The sequence below is a fragment of the Silurus aristotelis genome (genome assembly GCF_946808225.1).
Source record: "Silurus aristotelis genome assembly, chromosome: 18".
NCBI lineage: Eukaryota > Metazoa > Chordata > Actinopteri > Siluriformes > Siluridae > Silurus > Silurus aristotelis.
This window is the reverse complement of record NC_139591.1, coordinates 4,872,001-4,887,734: the sequence shown is the minus strand read 5'-3', so window position 1 is coordinate 4,887,734 and position 15,734 is coordinate 4,872,001. Positions and strand designations below refer to the sequence as shown.

The following is a 15,734-nucleotide window of genomic DNA, read 5'->3' as shown; positions in this document are numbered from 1 at the left end:
CCAAAGACACTAGAGACAAAATTGTACACCTCCACAAGGCTGGAAAGGGCTACGGGGAAATTGCCAAGCAGCTAGGTGAAAAAAGGTCCACTGTTGGAGCAATCATTAGAAAATGGAAGAAGCTAAACATGACTGTAAATCTCCCTCGGACTGGGGCTCCATGCAAGATCTCACCTTGTGGGGTCTAAATAATCCTAAGGAAGGTGAGAAATCAGCCCAGAAACACACGGGAGGAGCTGGTCAATGACCTGAAAAGAGCCGGGACAACCGTTTCCAAGGTTACTGTTGGACACGGAAGGTTCCCCTGCTTAAACCAGCACATGTCCAGGCATGTCTTAAGTTTGCCAATGACCATTTGGATGATCCAGAGGAGTCATGGGAGAAAGTCATGTGGTCAGATGAGACCAAAATAGAACTTTTGGGTCATAATTCCACTAAACGTGTTTGGAGGAAGAAGAATGATGAGTACCATCCCAAGAACACCATCCCTACTGTGAAGCATGGGGGTGGTAGCATCATGCTTTGGGGGTGTTTTTCTGCACATGGGACAGGGTGACTGCACTGTATTAAGGAGAGGATGACCGGGCCCATGTATTGCGAGATTTTGGGGAACAACCTCCTTCCCTCAGTTAGATTATTGAAGATGAGTCGAGGCTGGGTCTTCCAGCATGACAATGACCCGAAGCACACAGCCAGGATAACCAAGAAGTGGCTCTGTAAGAAGCATATCAAGGTTCTGGCGTGGCCTAGCCAGTCTCCAGACCTAAACCCAATAGAGAATCTTTGGAGGGAGCTCAAACTCCGTGTTTCTCAGCGACAGGCCAGAAACCTGACTGATCTAGAGAAGATCTATGTGGAGGAGTGGGCCAAAATCCCTCCTGCAGTGTGTGCAAACCTGGTGAAAAACTACAGGAAACGTTTGACCTCTGTAATTGCAAACAAAGGCTCCTGTACCAAATATTAACATTGACTTTCTCAGGTGTTCAAATACTTATTTGCAGCTGTATCATACAAATAAATAGTTAAAGAATCATACATTGTGATTTCTGGATTTTTAGATTATGTCTCTTACAGTGGACATGCACCTATGATGACAATTTCAGACCCCTCCATGATTTCTAAGTGGGAGAACTTGCAAAATAGCAGAGTGTTCAAATACTTATTTTCCTCACTGTATATACCGAGTGTCCAGTTTAACACGGTGACCAGTGACGGCTGCCTTTGTCGTCTGATTGCACATTTACAATATTACACGTGTTAAATCTGAATCAGAACAATGCATACACATGCACTACACGTGTTGCAGCAGAAGCAGGGACATTTCCTTGGACTTGTATTTAACAGTTTAGTCACGATGAAATCTGCTCCTTACATTACTTAGTGATCTTATTTCAGGTTTTAGTTTGAGCCTGCACTCTCTTTGTGAAATGTTACCTACTAGTTCGAGCTGCTCTGATCCAGATTTAGTTCACTGGTATTTATAGAAAGCACTCGTTTCCTTTTACCGCTACCACCACCTGGTGGAGGGGTAGTGAACGTAAAACGAAAAGGTTATATATTGCCTGGCCAAAAAAAAAGTCACACAGACCACAATTTTCGTTGCACTGCCTTTACAGCATGCATTAATTTGGCCGCCTTATGCGAAGAAGCATTTATTTCCATCCAGATTTGCATTTGCCTGTGATTTGCTATTGAGGACTGGAAAGTTGGAACACTTCATGGAGGTCTTCTCTACCATAACCCAAAGACTTTCAATGGAGATGAAGTGGTTTCATACACTCCCTCTATCGTTCTTTTACAATTTCAGCCAATTTTGGCAAACTGTTTCTGTGCCACTGGGGAAGAACAAAAATCCATGTATAGGATCATTTCAGCACATTCAGGTTCTTAGCTAACTTTTTATTGTCATTTTATCATTTATTTATATAACGTTGCTGAGCCTAGACCTCACCTTAAGACACTTGTATAGGTGGCATTATGCATGACAGCAAGACCTTTTCTGACCACATTTCTTGGCATTTCTACTACATTTTAATATTCCTTATTTTAACCCTTTTTTTTTTTATATATATATATTTTTTTGGCCTGGCAGTGTATTTCCAGTAGTGGGTAATTGTTTCCAGTTTGCAGACACATATGACCTCTAATTTAATTAGCCAACTCAAAAATATTCTGATGAGAAGTCAAAAGACTGAAACCTTTTAGGTCAGGTTTTGGATAGTTTCAAACTTTTCCATTATTGGTTGTTAATTGTTGATTGTATTACAATTATGATATATAAGGATATAGCAGACGTATTCTGTGGTAAACCACCGTGGCACAGATTAGTTGCTTTACATAGATTTCTTAGACTGAAAGATTAAACAAAGGACTTGTGATAAACTTCATTAATTACAAGTAACTAAAATCAGTCCTGTAATAATGACTCCCCCTGTAATAATATAACCACTATTACCTGTCATTAGTCCACAATGAAAAGGTCACTGATTCCATTTGTTACAATTAACCACAGTAAAATAAAAAGCAAGACGTAATTCAGTGGGGTAACGAAAAAAACATATTGTTACTGACACAAAATTGTTTATTCCCAATATCCTAAAGTGTTTTTTTTTTTACTTATAAGTCATACCACTTTCCCAAAAAACTGCATTCAAAAACTGACACATTTTAACTTTTTAGATATATTTGATGATGTAGACTATCTGCAAGTTCTATTAGATGCAAACCCCCACCACCTGAGCTGTGAGTGGAATTCAGGATTATAAACCAGAGTTATTGGATTATTTTTCCCCTGAAGAGAACTAAATTTGTATTCATCCTACAACCCATTGACTGTGTACCTGTTAAAATAACGTTATGCTGTTTACACCTCACTGTTCTTATTTGTTTGGCATTTAAGAACAGTGTCTTTTTTTTTTTTCCTTTTTTTTTTTTTTTAAACCATTTCTGGTGTTTTGTTTGTATACATGGAACAGTTCAGATGTGCTGTAGCTCAAATCACTGTGCCTTGTATTTGGTCCTGTAAATAAAAATAAAATTGTTAGGTACATTTTTTTATTCTCATATTTTATACTGTATCTTGTATTTCACGAATAGCAGTACTACATGTTCAGTGTCTTATAATTGCTGCATGTGTAACTATGCCATTGAAGTATTAAGGGAAGATGCAATGTAAGCTATTTCAGTACAGATGCACTGTAACTCTTTTTATGGACCTTCTCCATACCCCCCTGTCCTCTACATCTGCCTCTTTCACCCCAACTACCTGCATGTCTTCCCTCACCACATCCATAAACCTCCACTTTGGCCTTCCTCTTTTCCTCCTTCCTGGTGGCTCTATCCTCAGCATTCTTCTACTGATATACCCCATGTCCCTCCTCTGCACATGTCCAAACCATCTCATTCTCACCTCCCTCGCCTTGTCTCCAAAACATCCTACATGCGCTGTGCCTATTATATATATATCTAAATAAGTACATTGAAGGCAAAAGACATTTTAAACAAGTGTAAAAAAACCAACACTATTTTGTTTGCCCCAGCCCACTAAGATTACACTTTATTTTATACAGTTCATTCAGTATAATACTTTGCTATTATGAGTGAATCTAGTACAAATCTCACTTGTCCCCAAGTTACAGTAAATTGCATCATCTGAATTTCACTGAAAATCATGGAAAGAAGAAAAAAATTTTCTCTTCCTCTTAATGTTACAGTAAATCAGTAGAGATCCTCGTATGAACTCCTATGAACAACAATAGCCAAAACTCAAGCCTGTTTCATAGAAAAGTGCAGCCATAATCTGCAAAACAAAACACAAGAAAACAAAGATTCAGAGATTATTGATATGTTAAACACACCTCAATGTCTAAATGCATGTTTTTCTAGATGTTTAAAAATGATAAATACTTCATTTTCAAGATTAACATGAGTTTAATGGCACCTCAACTGTGGAATAACTGGAATAATGTTGAATAACTGTGGAATATATATATATATATATATATATATATATATATATAATTTGTGATTGACTGATGTATCACCTTAAATTATATAAATTAAAGCTGCAGAAACATAGTGGCCATAACTAGTTAACCACATACATGATGTGGTTATAATTTTATGGACACATTATCATCTTGGTCAACAGTGTCATCATTGAGCTTAATTAGTGCACAGGGAAAATTGTCATTATGCCCTGCCTATTAAATCAGTGCTTCCATCATTGTGGCAGTTTGGGGAAGAACCTCATGAATGTGATGGTCTGGTGACCACAAACTTATGAGTTGCAAACGATGCACATACTCGACACATTTGGATTATCATGCATTAAACTCTACTGATTTTGACAAGGCAGACAAAGACTACATCGAGGGTTACCAATATCAGACAGCTCTCAGACAGCTTTTACCGATAGAGGGCGCGATTTCAGCACGCTACACTCAAGAGGACCTGAGACTGCATCAGGGAGGAGAGAAAGGTGGGCAGGAGAGAAAGATGCTCAGCTTAGAGCATCACATCGCGGCATTTTACCCAGCTCACACCTCGGCAAGGGAAGAAGGTTTTTTTTTTTTACAGTTTTAAGGTAAGTGTCCATTTGGTGAGAATTGCAATGAGATGCATTGAATCTTGAAAAGTGTTACATAAAAGAAACAACTGTAGGAACATTATGCCAATAATTAGGTTAATTGATGATTGCCATATATATATATATATATATATATATATATATATATATATATATATATATATATATATATATATATATATATATATATATATATATATATATATATATATATATATATATAGTGTATCTTAAAAAGCCTCTTAAAGGTAAAGATGGGCAGAAGTTCACTGATCCTTCTTTTTGTAATTGGGGTTGTAGATGACCAGCATAATATAACAATAAAACACACAGTAGTGCCAGAAAGTACCCTAAAAATTGGTAATTTTTCCTCATTTATTCAGGTATTAAGTCTTGATCATTGAGGATAATTTATAATCCATTGCACATTTAAAGAAATAAGGCCTACAGTAGTGTTCTGTTTTTATAATTTTTTTCAACTATAGTGTCAATTGATGATTAAATCTAAAACACTTCAAATTTCTTTGGTTGTTCATTCTAGGCAGAACCGTACACTCTCAGAAACAAAGGTATTAATGATTAAAGGAGATTAGAAAGGCTTTGCCTCCTGCTCACTTTGTGATCAACCTGTCAGTTAAAGCTCATTTTGAAGTACCTTAGCACAACTGTATGCAAAAAGTAAAGAAGGCTGACTAGTCTCCAAAGCCATTGTACAGTACATACAAATGTTTGGCACAAGTGCCTCATGTCACATTTTTAACACTCAAAATTGAATAGAAGAGATAGAATGGAAAGACCACTGAGTGCACAAAAAACACCCCCACAAAGCAAAACAGGAGGAACACAAGAGTGAGGTGATGCAGGACAGTCGATTAAATACACATTCAGTGAGAAACATGAACCTTCATCACTGTTTCTCAATACTGAGCTAGTGATGTTGTTCTGCATCCCGAATTCCATAATGTCTGTCATCACAGTACAGCAACGCATCAGTGTGCAGAAGGGCAGCAGGTCTTTTCTGCAGATGTGACTTCTCTCCTCGACTAAGCATGGCAAAAAAGAACCCATAATTATCAAGCTTCTATGATTAATTTAAAGTAGAATAATTTTGTTAATTTTATATGAGAAGTGAGATTGAAAAGAAGGAACAAGAAAAGCAGAGGTGGTCAGGGAAGGACATTAGTGTGCTGTAAGTAGAACAGTTGGACAAAAGCTTTTCTAATATACGTTCAAAGTTTAGACCAACAACATCTAATTTACACCAATAAGTTATTTTGTTATGTGGATGTTAAAACATTTTAATGCTGTCTGATAAATACATTTTTAAAGACACACATTCACATTATATGGAAACACAAATCTGTTTTTTTTATAAAAAATTATGTGAAAACAGAATGAAAAGTTGCTAATACAATGACATGAATAAAATGAAAACTTGCTAACACTTCAGTCTCCAATGTATGTTTGTACACAAATGTCATAAGCTGAGTGAAGGTATGGTCCATGGTTTTTGACATGTTCGTACACATACAGAATAAAATGATGATTACATTTTTATTGGCCATCACTGAATTATAACACCAAAAGTTAATTTTGTTTTTGTGTGATCTCTCCAGCTTTGCAAGGTGTGATTCTGTCCATTGTGACTGTGTATGTAAGGAAGAATCATTTCTTCTTCGCATTTTTGAGAACGCACATCAGGATGGCCTCCGTATCACTGCCACACAGGAAGAACCTCTCCGCGCAACAGGCTTTGGCCTTGCTTCAGGAAATGGACTCTGATAGAGGAGTGATTTCATTCGTCCAGCAGGCCACTGATACCTCCTCAGAAGAATCCGAAAAGGAGACGGAACAAGAATCCGACATGCCTCCACGGAAGATGCACCGTGGTGCTGGGAAGCCCTGTCTGAGCCAGACGGCAAAAGACGGCACTGTGTGGGTAGAGGAGGACAGTGGAATGTCCAGTGCAGTAGCAAATCACTCGTGCTTCACTGCGCAAGCTGGACCCACAGAGTCTGCTAAGGTTTGTCATTGCCATAGTACATATGATATTTATATAAACCCATTTAGAGTGAGGTTCATGTAAATTTACCATTCTCTATTTGTTTATCTTCCGACAGCGTAAAATTACAAGCGTGCTCCAAAGCTTCCTTTGCCTGTTAGACATGGAAATACTGCAGACCATCAGGGAGTGCACGGTCTATCCAGCCCGCAGAACAGAGCCGAACTGGAATTTGGCAATTCATGAACTGATGGCATTCATTTCAATTCTGTTTGTAAGAGCAATCATGTGTCCCGTTGGTGCCATTGTGGATTGCTGGTCAGAAAGCTTTCTGGTGCCAGTAATAAAAGATATAATGTCCCGAGATAGATTCATTTCAATTATGCAACACCTTCGATTTGATTACGAGGACACGTGGGCAGAACGGGTGAAAACAGACAAAGTTGCTGCGATCTCCGACATCTGGACACGCTTCATCAAGAACTGTGCTGAGAGTTTCACTCCAGGAGAACACATGACCATAGATGAACAGCTGTTCCCTACCAAGGTTCGTTGTCCATTCACACAGTATATCGCAACCAAGCCAGACAAATTTGGGATCAAGTTCTGGTTGGCCACGGATTTGGAGACCAAATATGTCTGCAATGCATCTCTTACTTGGGAAAGAACCCCAGTTGTCAGAAGGGAGAGAGGCTGGCAGAGAACGTGGTCATGAATCTGATGGAGCCATTTTTGGATGATGGGAGAAATGTCACGACGGACAATTTCTTTACTTCAATGTCACTGTCGCACAGACTGCTGCAGCGCAAAACAACACTACTGGGCACGGTGAATAAAGCCCGGCGTGAACTTCCTCAACTTGCAAAAGACACTGCACAGCGAGAGTTATTCTCCACTTCAGTGCTTAAAAGTGGCAGTGTCTTCTTGACAATTTATGCACCTTAAAAAAAACAAGACTGTGTGTGTTCTAAGTTCCATGCACCAAGACGTGACGATCGGTGACAGCAGAAAGAGGAAACCCAACACGATAACAGACTATAACCACATAAAGGTATGTGAATGTGTGTATAATTTTACACCAGTGCTACAATGTTTTTTGATGTGTACTATACAGGCCTATAGAAAAAAAGCACATATACTCATGACTCTCTCTCTCTCTGACTTTTACAGTGTGGTGTAGACGTGTTGGACCAAATGGCGCGGATGTATTCCGTAAGAGAAGCAACACGCAGGTGGCCAGTAGCGTTTTTTTATAATATGCTGGACCTGGCGGCGGTGAATGCCTACATTTTGTACAAGGCATGTACAGAGTGGACAGGCAAAAGAAGATTGTTTCTGAGTCTTCTAGCTAAGGAACTTCGTTGCCGATTCATGAAGCACAAGGAAAAATTGGCACAGAGGCAGGCTGTTAAAGCTGCTGCAGCTGCTGTGCCAGGGACTGTACAGACAACGCAGTGCCAGGTGCAAGAGAGCTGCAACAGGATTAGCAGCAGGTTTACCTGTGCAACATGTCAGAAATTCACCTGTGCCAAATGCAGGGACGATAGACACTGGGTTTGCAAACGCTGTAAAGTTTGAAACACTTTAAAATAAAACTGACTTGTGTATCCATATATTGTGAATGTGTGTCTTTTGTATAAATATGGCAGGCATTTCTGAAGGTTTCCATGTCACACACAAAGGTTCGGCCTGCCTTGGTTTCAACGTGCACTTTGGCCTTCCTCTTTTCCTCCTTCCTGACAGCTCCATCCTCAGCATTCTACCGATATACCCCATGTACCTCCTCTGCACATGTCCAAACTATCTCAATCTCACCTCCCTCGCCTTGTCTCCAAAACGTCCTATATGCACCGTTCCTCTTATATATATATATATATATATATATATATATATATATATATATATATATATATATATATATATATATATATATATATATATATATATATAAATAAGTATGCATGTACATTGAAGGCAAAATACATTTTAAACGTGTAAAATGTAAAAAAAACCCAACATTATTTTGTTTGCCCCAGCCCACTAATATTACACTGTATCTTAAAATATACAGTTCATTCAGTATAATACTTTGCCATTATGAGTGAATCTAGTACAAGTCTCACTTTTCCAAAAGTTACAGTAAATTGCATCATCTGAATTTCACTGAAAATCATGGGAAAAAGAAAAAAAATTTCTCTTCCTCTTAATGTTACAGTAAATCAGTAGAGATCCTCGTATGAACTCCTATGAACGAGAATAGCCAAAACTTAAGCCTGTTTCATAGAAAAGTGCAGCCATAATCTGCAAAACAAAACACAAAAAAACAAAGATTCAGAGATTATTGATATGTTAAACACACCTCAATGTCTAAATGCATGTTTTTCTAGATGTTTAAAAATGATAAATACTTCATTTTCAAGATTAACATGAGTTTAATGGCACCTCAACTGTGGAATAACTGGAATAATGTTGAATAACTGTGGAATATATATATATATATAATTTGTGATTGACTGATGTATCACCTTAAATTATATAAATTAAAGCTGCAGAAACATAGTGGCCATAACTAGTTAACCACATACATGATGTGGTTATAATTTTATGGACACATTATCATCTTGGTCAACAGTGTCATCATTGAGCTTAATTAGTGCACAGGGAAAATTGTCATTATGCCCTGCCTATTAAATCAGTGCTTCCATCATTGTGGCAGTTTGGGGAAGAACCTCATGAATGTGATGGTCTGGTGACCACAAACTTATGAGTTGCAAACGATGCACATACTCGATTTGGATTATCATGCATTAAACTCTACTGATTTTGACAAGGCAGACAAAGACTACATCGAGGGTTACCAATATCAGACAGCTCTCAGACAGCTTTTACCGATAGAGGGCGCGATTTCAGCACGCTACACTCAAGAGGACCTGAGACTGCATCAGGGAGGAGAGAAAGGTGGGCAGGAGAGAAAGATGCTCAGCTTAGAGCATCACATCGCGGCATTTTACCCAGCTCACACCTCGGCAAGGGAAGAAGGTTTTCTTTTTACAGTTTTAAGGTAAGTGTTCATTTGGTGAGAATTGCAATGAGATGCATTGATCATCCTTTGCGCACTGTTGTGAAAATAACGGAATAATCCTTTTTATATATGTTATAGAGGCTAGTAATAGGATTAGATCATCCAGTGCAACGTATCCACATGTTCTTCAGTGCTGCGCATGAATGTGTCGGTGTGTGTGGCAGTGTGTGTGTGTGTGTATGTGTGTGTGTGTGTGTGCTGCAATTCTTTGTTTCACCTAAGACAGCACGTTAGACTGATGGGCGGTTAAAGGGGCGAAAACAAAGACAGCTTATGATGCACTGGCTGCACGAGCACAAAATCACACTTCGTCTACTGCATTAACTTTTTCTTTTTTCTAAAAACAAAATTATATTACTATAGTAAAAAATGCAGTCTTTTGTATTCTATAAAAGTTCCCAGCAGCGTCTATTGGAAATGGTCAAACCATGCGCACTTACATTTACGCACGCACGTGCCACCTGCGCGTGTCCATAATGTGTCTTTGATCTAGTGCGTATTTTATCTGATTCGAATTTTTTTCCCCCCAATTCTAACTAATTTTTGAAAAAAATAAAATAAAATAAAAATAAATAAATAAATAAATAAATAAATAAATAAATATATGTATATATATATATATATATATATATATATATATATATATATATAAAATAAAAACAGAATGCAATGAATTGCGAATTGTAGAAACCCATAATATATTCACAATTGTACATAGAAAGCATCTTGAAATCTTGAAGAAAGGTAAAATTTTAAGGAAAAAATATTAAAAAGTTGGAACAGGGGCAAGAAAATGCTAGAAAAGTAAGTGTTACATAAAAGAAGCAACTGGAGGAACATTATGCAAATAATTAGGTTAATCGACAAGAAGTCATTAACGTTATAGTATATATATATATATATATATATATATATATATATATATATATATATATATATATATATATATATAGAGAGAGAGAGAGAGAGAGAGAGAGAGAGAGAGTGTATCTTAAAAAGCCTCTTAAAGGTAAAGATGGGCAGAAGTTCACTGATCCTTCTTTTTGTAATTGGGGTTGTAGATGACCAGCATAATATAACAATAAAACACACAGTAGTGCCAGAAAGTACCTTGAAAATTAGTCATTTTTCAACATTTATTCAGGTAAGTCTTGATAACTGAGGATCATTAATAATCTAAAAATAAGGCCTACAGTAGTGCTCTGTTTTTATATATTTTTTCAACTACAGTGTCAATTAATGATTAAATCTAAAACACTTCAAATTTCTTTGGTTGCTCATTCTAGGCAAAACCGTACACTCTCAGAAACAAAGGTATTAAACATGTATTCTTGTGGGATTTACATAATATGAAAAGGTGCCTGTGGTGTACCAATGATTTCATTAAATGGCCATTACATTTAAATTCTTACAGTTGTACACTTATTTACAGGTGAAACATGATGCACATGCTAAAAGCACAGTGCTAAGGGTACAGATGTACCCTTGACCCCAGTAACAGTGATAAGTACAAAGGTTTATTCCCTTATTTCTATTTACATATGCAGTGTATGCATTTGCAGTTTTTCTTTTTTTGTCCGAATGAAACTAAATGAAATAAAACAATGCTAACAAAAGAGGTTTTCTATTGTAAGCACTACAGTACATGTGTGCAGGTTTATCATATCTTAAAACTAATTAAATTAATGTAGAATATCTCCATAGATTTGATGAATGACCAAAGCCCTTTTGATTGAAAGTTCCATAGCAACACCTGAGGTTTCATTGTAACTGGAAATAGAGTTCCAAAGTTTAAAATCCAGGTCCTTCCTCCCTTCTCGAGCTTTGTAGACTGCAGCAGGACATGGCTGTCCTGTTAATGGTGCAGACTCCCTAAAACAGATTATGATCATGTGACCAACATGCTCCCTATATATTCGAACACTATGGGTTGCAGAAAGTGAAACCTCTGGTCTGCAAAAATTGCATTAAACACGAAATGCTGATTTCTGTGATGGGAATTGTTCATTTTTACAATGCATTTTCACATCGCTATGCATCACCATTACCACAGTAGTGCCACTACTGATTCTAGCTTAGACCTAAATGGCTTCACTTGGCAGCAAACCTGAGGATGTGTGAGTTGAGGTACATGAAAGGCAAAATCCTTCTCAAGTACTATCTGTGTGTGAGCAGATGCAGTAAAACCTTCTTTAACACTTTTTCCATTACCAGGATTTTTATTAGCTGCTGTCAATGCTGGTAGCACATATGGCCCCTGAGTGGATATTACAAAAACGTATACATCTCTTACCTCATACCAACACTCATATGGGACAGTGAAAGAAATGAATGCTTTAATTTTTCACTCGAGCAATATTTCATAGCACAGTAGTTTGCCCTAAGGGTTACTAACTGAAAATAAAAGAAGCCTAAGCACAGGTAAGCCCGAAGGTTTGACGAGGGTCATAGAGACAAAGAGGACACAGTAACTTATGTGAACGATTAAAGGAGATTAGAAAGGCTTTGCCTCCTGCTCACTTTGTGATCCACCTGTCAGTTAAATAGAATCAACTGCATGATGCCCACATTGACAGACCAGAATGAAGATGTCTTTAATGGAAATAGCATGTTTTTACCTTCAACAAATTCTTAAAGTGGAAGGGGGACATTTCATTGAACTCTTCGGATATGTGAGAAATATATCCTATATATTTATATAGTCCCTCGTGCACTGTCATGAAGGTTAATGTGTGCACAGAAAGCTAATCCTCCACTGCTCCCTGGTTGTGTGTGTAGGTGTTTTGCTTTTCTTTTCAGTTGGCTTTTACCCCACTGTATCTTCCCAAACCCTCCCCCCAAACACATGTCCAACAGGGTACATCTCTATGCATCAGTAAAGATGCATCTAATCACAAACCATAAGAACTTCCATTGGTCACAGAGTATAACAGATGCATAATATTTGATATGCTTGTTAATGCAAAAATAAAAAGAATTATGTTAAATACAACTTGAATCAGGAAGCAGGTCCATAAATCATGACTTTCTGCATTTGTTCTTCCAGTACTACTTTAATAGCCAGTTCAATGTTTCAGTGACTCCATCATCTTTCTGGTTGCTGTTTTAAGAGAAAATAGATGCTGTCGTTGCATCTGGAGTGCAATCATGTGTTGTTTGAACTGCATTGCTGTTTTTTTCTGGCTGAAGTTTCAGATTTTGTGAGTGTACCCACATGATGAAAGCTTGGTTCTGCAAAATGCAATCCCACACACCATCCTGGTTTTATTTGATATGTCTTATATATTTGATATTAGAATAAAATTATTAAACTCTCTCTCTCTCTCTCTCTCTCTCTCTCTCTCTCTCTCTCTCTCTCTCTCTCTTCTATCTTCTTTGAGTAAGCACACTTGTAAATATGAATAACTAAGGATATTTTATCTAAATGTTTACTGGACGTACATCAACAGTCAAAACTCTGCTTCTCTAAAGGGTCACTGTCTGAGTGTCATTTTTATAGCAGGTACAGAATATAATCTACATCTGGCATATATCTGGAGTCTAAGGTGTCTTTCATAAAAGTTGTTTTGAGTCAGTACTGTATACTGTATCTGGTGCTGTATATTAAATATGAAAAGAGTTGTACAGTAATGCTGTTTAATGTACTGAAAATTACACGTGAGTATATTGTGTATTAATACTGATTCTAAATAGCAGAAATATATATGTGATAAAACATGTTGTTTGTTTCTCTATAAAATGCAATTCAAAGATGTAAAATGGATTTATAGACTCTGAAGAGACACAGAAATGTGTATTCTCCTCAACAACCGCTGTACCGTGTTACGCAGCTTGTTCTCCTCTCCTGTCTTTTCCTCCCCTTCTTTTTTCTGCACCTTCTCTCACCTCATCTACTTTTCCTCTTTCCTCCTCTCCTCTCCTTGTGTTCTCAGCTCTACCTTTCACCTTTCAGATAGTACTTATCCAAAATGAACAAATGTTTTGCTACTAAGCCTGTATTTTATTTGCTTCTTGAGTTAGATGGTCATACTTATCACTAATTTTCAGCTCAGTTGTGTCAGTTGTGTCTAAATGTGGTCATTATTATTGCAATTAAAACATAATTAATATATCTCTAATAGTCTTTTAGCCACCAATATGAACTTACTATTATCAGAACTCTTCACGCTTGCATGTTTTATTGTGTCATAGTTTTTATTTTAAGCATCTAAGCTTCACACATGTGGGTTTGGGTTGGTTATTCCATTCTTCTTTCACCCTTTCTTTGGCTTGTTTCACCCATCCTTTTACTTTCATCCTTCTTTTAAGACATTTAAGGACATTCATATATTGCCTGAAATATTACCTGATTGGCTTCCAGTTTTGTTTTGACTGTAAACTTCAGGTGGTTGCCACATCCCAAGTGCTAAAGAACCACTATGATGTTTTAATTAGAGTTTATCTGTTTCATTAGACATTACAACAACACTGAGGATTAGGCTGTGCTTGTTGAAAAAGTCTTAATGTGCACTATTCTGAAGATGTGTGCACTGGATTTTTTTTTTTTGTATTTAGCTACATTCATCCTTCCATCAAATTTGACTGGTATCCCCATCTTTCCACTAAGTATCAGTAGTATAACATTATACTGCCTCCACCATGCTTTATTACAGGGTTGGTATTAGACAGAGTAATTTATTTAGCAACCCCCCTATTACAAATTTACTGATGGAGTATTTCTAAGCCACTGGGCTTTTGGTCACCTTTATGACCAAGGTCCTTCTACTTTAATAAATCCAGTTAATCAAATTTGCCACAGACAGACTGCAGTCAAGTTTTAAAGACATCTCAAGATAATCGAAGCAAGAGTTCAAAGTGCATCTGAGCTCATTTTGAAGTACCTTAGCACAACTGTATGCAAAAAGTAAAGAAGGCTGACTAGTCTCCAAAGCCATTGTACAGTACATACAAATGTTTGGCACAAGTGTGCCTTCTGTCACATTTTCAACACTGAAAATTGAATAGAAGAGATAGAATGGAAAGACCACTGAGTGCACAAAAAACACCCCCACAAAGCAAAACAGGATGAACACAAGAGTGAGGTGATGCAGGACAGTCGATTAAATACACATTCAGTGAGAAACATGAACCTTCATAACTGTTTCTCAATATTGAGCTAGTGATGTTGTTCTGCATCCCGAATTCCATAATGTCTGTCATCACAGTACAGCAACGCATCAGTGTGCAGAAGGGCAGCAGGTCTTTTCTGCAGATGTGACTTCTCTCCTCGACTAAGCATGGCAAATAAGAAACCATAATTATCAAGCTTCTATGATTAATTAAGAAGTGAGATTGAAAAGAAGGAACAAGAAAAGCAGAGGTGGTCAGGGAAGGACATTAGTGTGCTGTAAGTAGAACAGTTTGACAAAAGCTTTTGTAATATACGTTCAAAGTTTAGACCAACAACATCTAATTTACACCAATAAGTTATTTTGTTATGTGGATGTTAAAACATTTTAATCCTGTCTGATAAATACATTTTTAAATGCAACACATATACTCTAATAATGTTCATGTACACCCTTTGTCTTTAATCATTAATTCATATCCTCTAAATAGCTTTTGGATTTGGATCCTATTGTTTATAAAAACAAAACAAATTAATACATTTATTAATTTACATTCACATTCACCTTTATGGCATTTGGCAGGAGAGGAAGAGGAGAGAGAAGTGAAAATGAGAATGCTTACTAATTCTGGATGGTTATTAGATGCTCTTTACCAGTTCATGTCCAGACTACTGAGATCTTTAACCTCTGTGCTTTTCTCCTTGGAGCTGAATCTCTTTCTCTCTATACTGCATCTTTTAGCCTATGTTCAATCTGAGTAAAATACTTAGTACTGCTAAAATCAGATAGTCTAAGACTTTTACTCAGGTCATATTAAAAATGGTGACTGTTGTAATGGAGTAAGTTTTGCAATAAGGCATCTATACTTTACACATACTTTACAAGTATGATATACAGGTACTAGCATTGGAATTACATCATGTAGGGGCACTTATTTAATGAAATTCGGCCACT

The 15,734-nt window shown here is 37.1% G+C and overlaps 2 protein-coding genes across 5 annotated transcripts in view; both read left to right on the top strand.

Annotated features, from left to right (window-relative positions):
• Positions 1-4,438: 4,438 nt before the first annotated feature.
• Positions 4,439-15,734, top strand: part of mtus2a (microtubule associated tumor suppressor candidate 2a) — a gene marked incomplete at its 3' end in the record, with an annotated part of 59,436 nt that continues 48,140 nt past the window's right edge. For all 4 annotated transcript variants that reach the window (XM_083568086.1, XM_083568085.1, XM_083568084.1 and 1 more), the window contains exon 1: positions 4,439-4,585. The remainder of the gene's footprint in view (positions 4,586-15,734) is intronic.
• On the top strand, positions 6,222-7,440 carry LOC310740930 (uncharacterized protein). Its single transcript, XM_083568144.1, has 2 exons — positions 6,222-6,611; positions 6,709-7,440. Exons 1-2 carry the CDS (start codon positions 6,291-6,293, stop codon positions 7,303-7,305), a joined length of 918 nt encoding a protein of 305 aa, XP_083424270.1. The 5' UTR covers positions 6,222-6,290; the 3' UTR covers positions 7,306-7,440.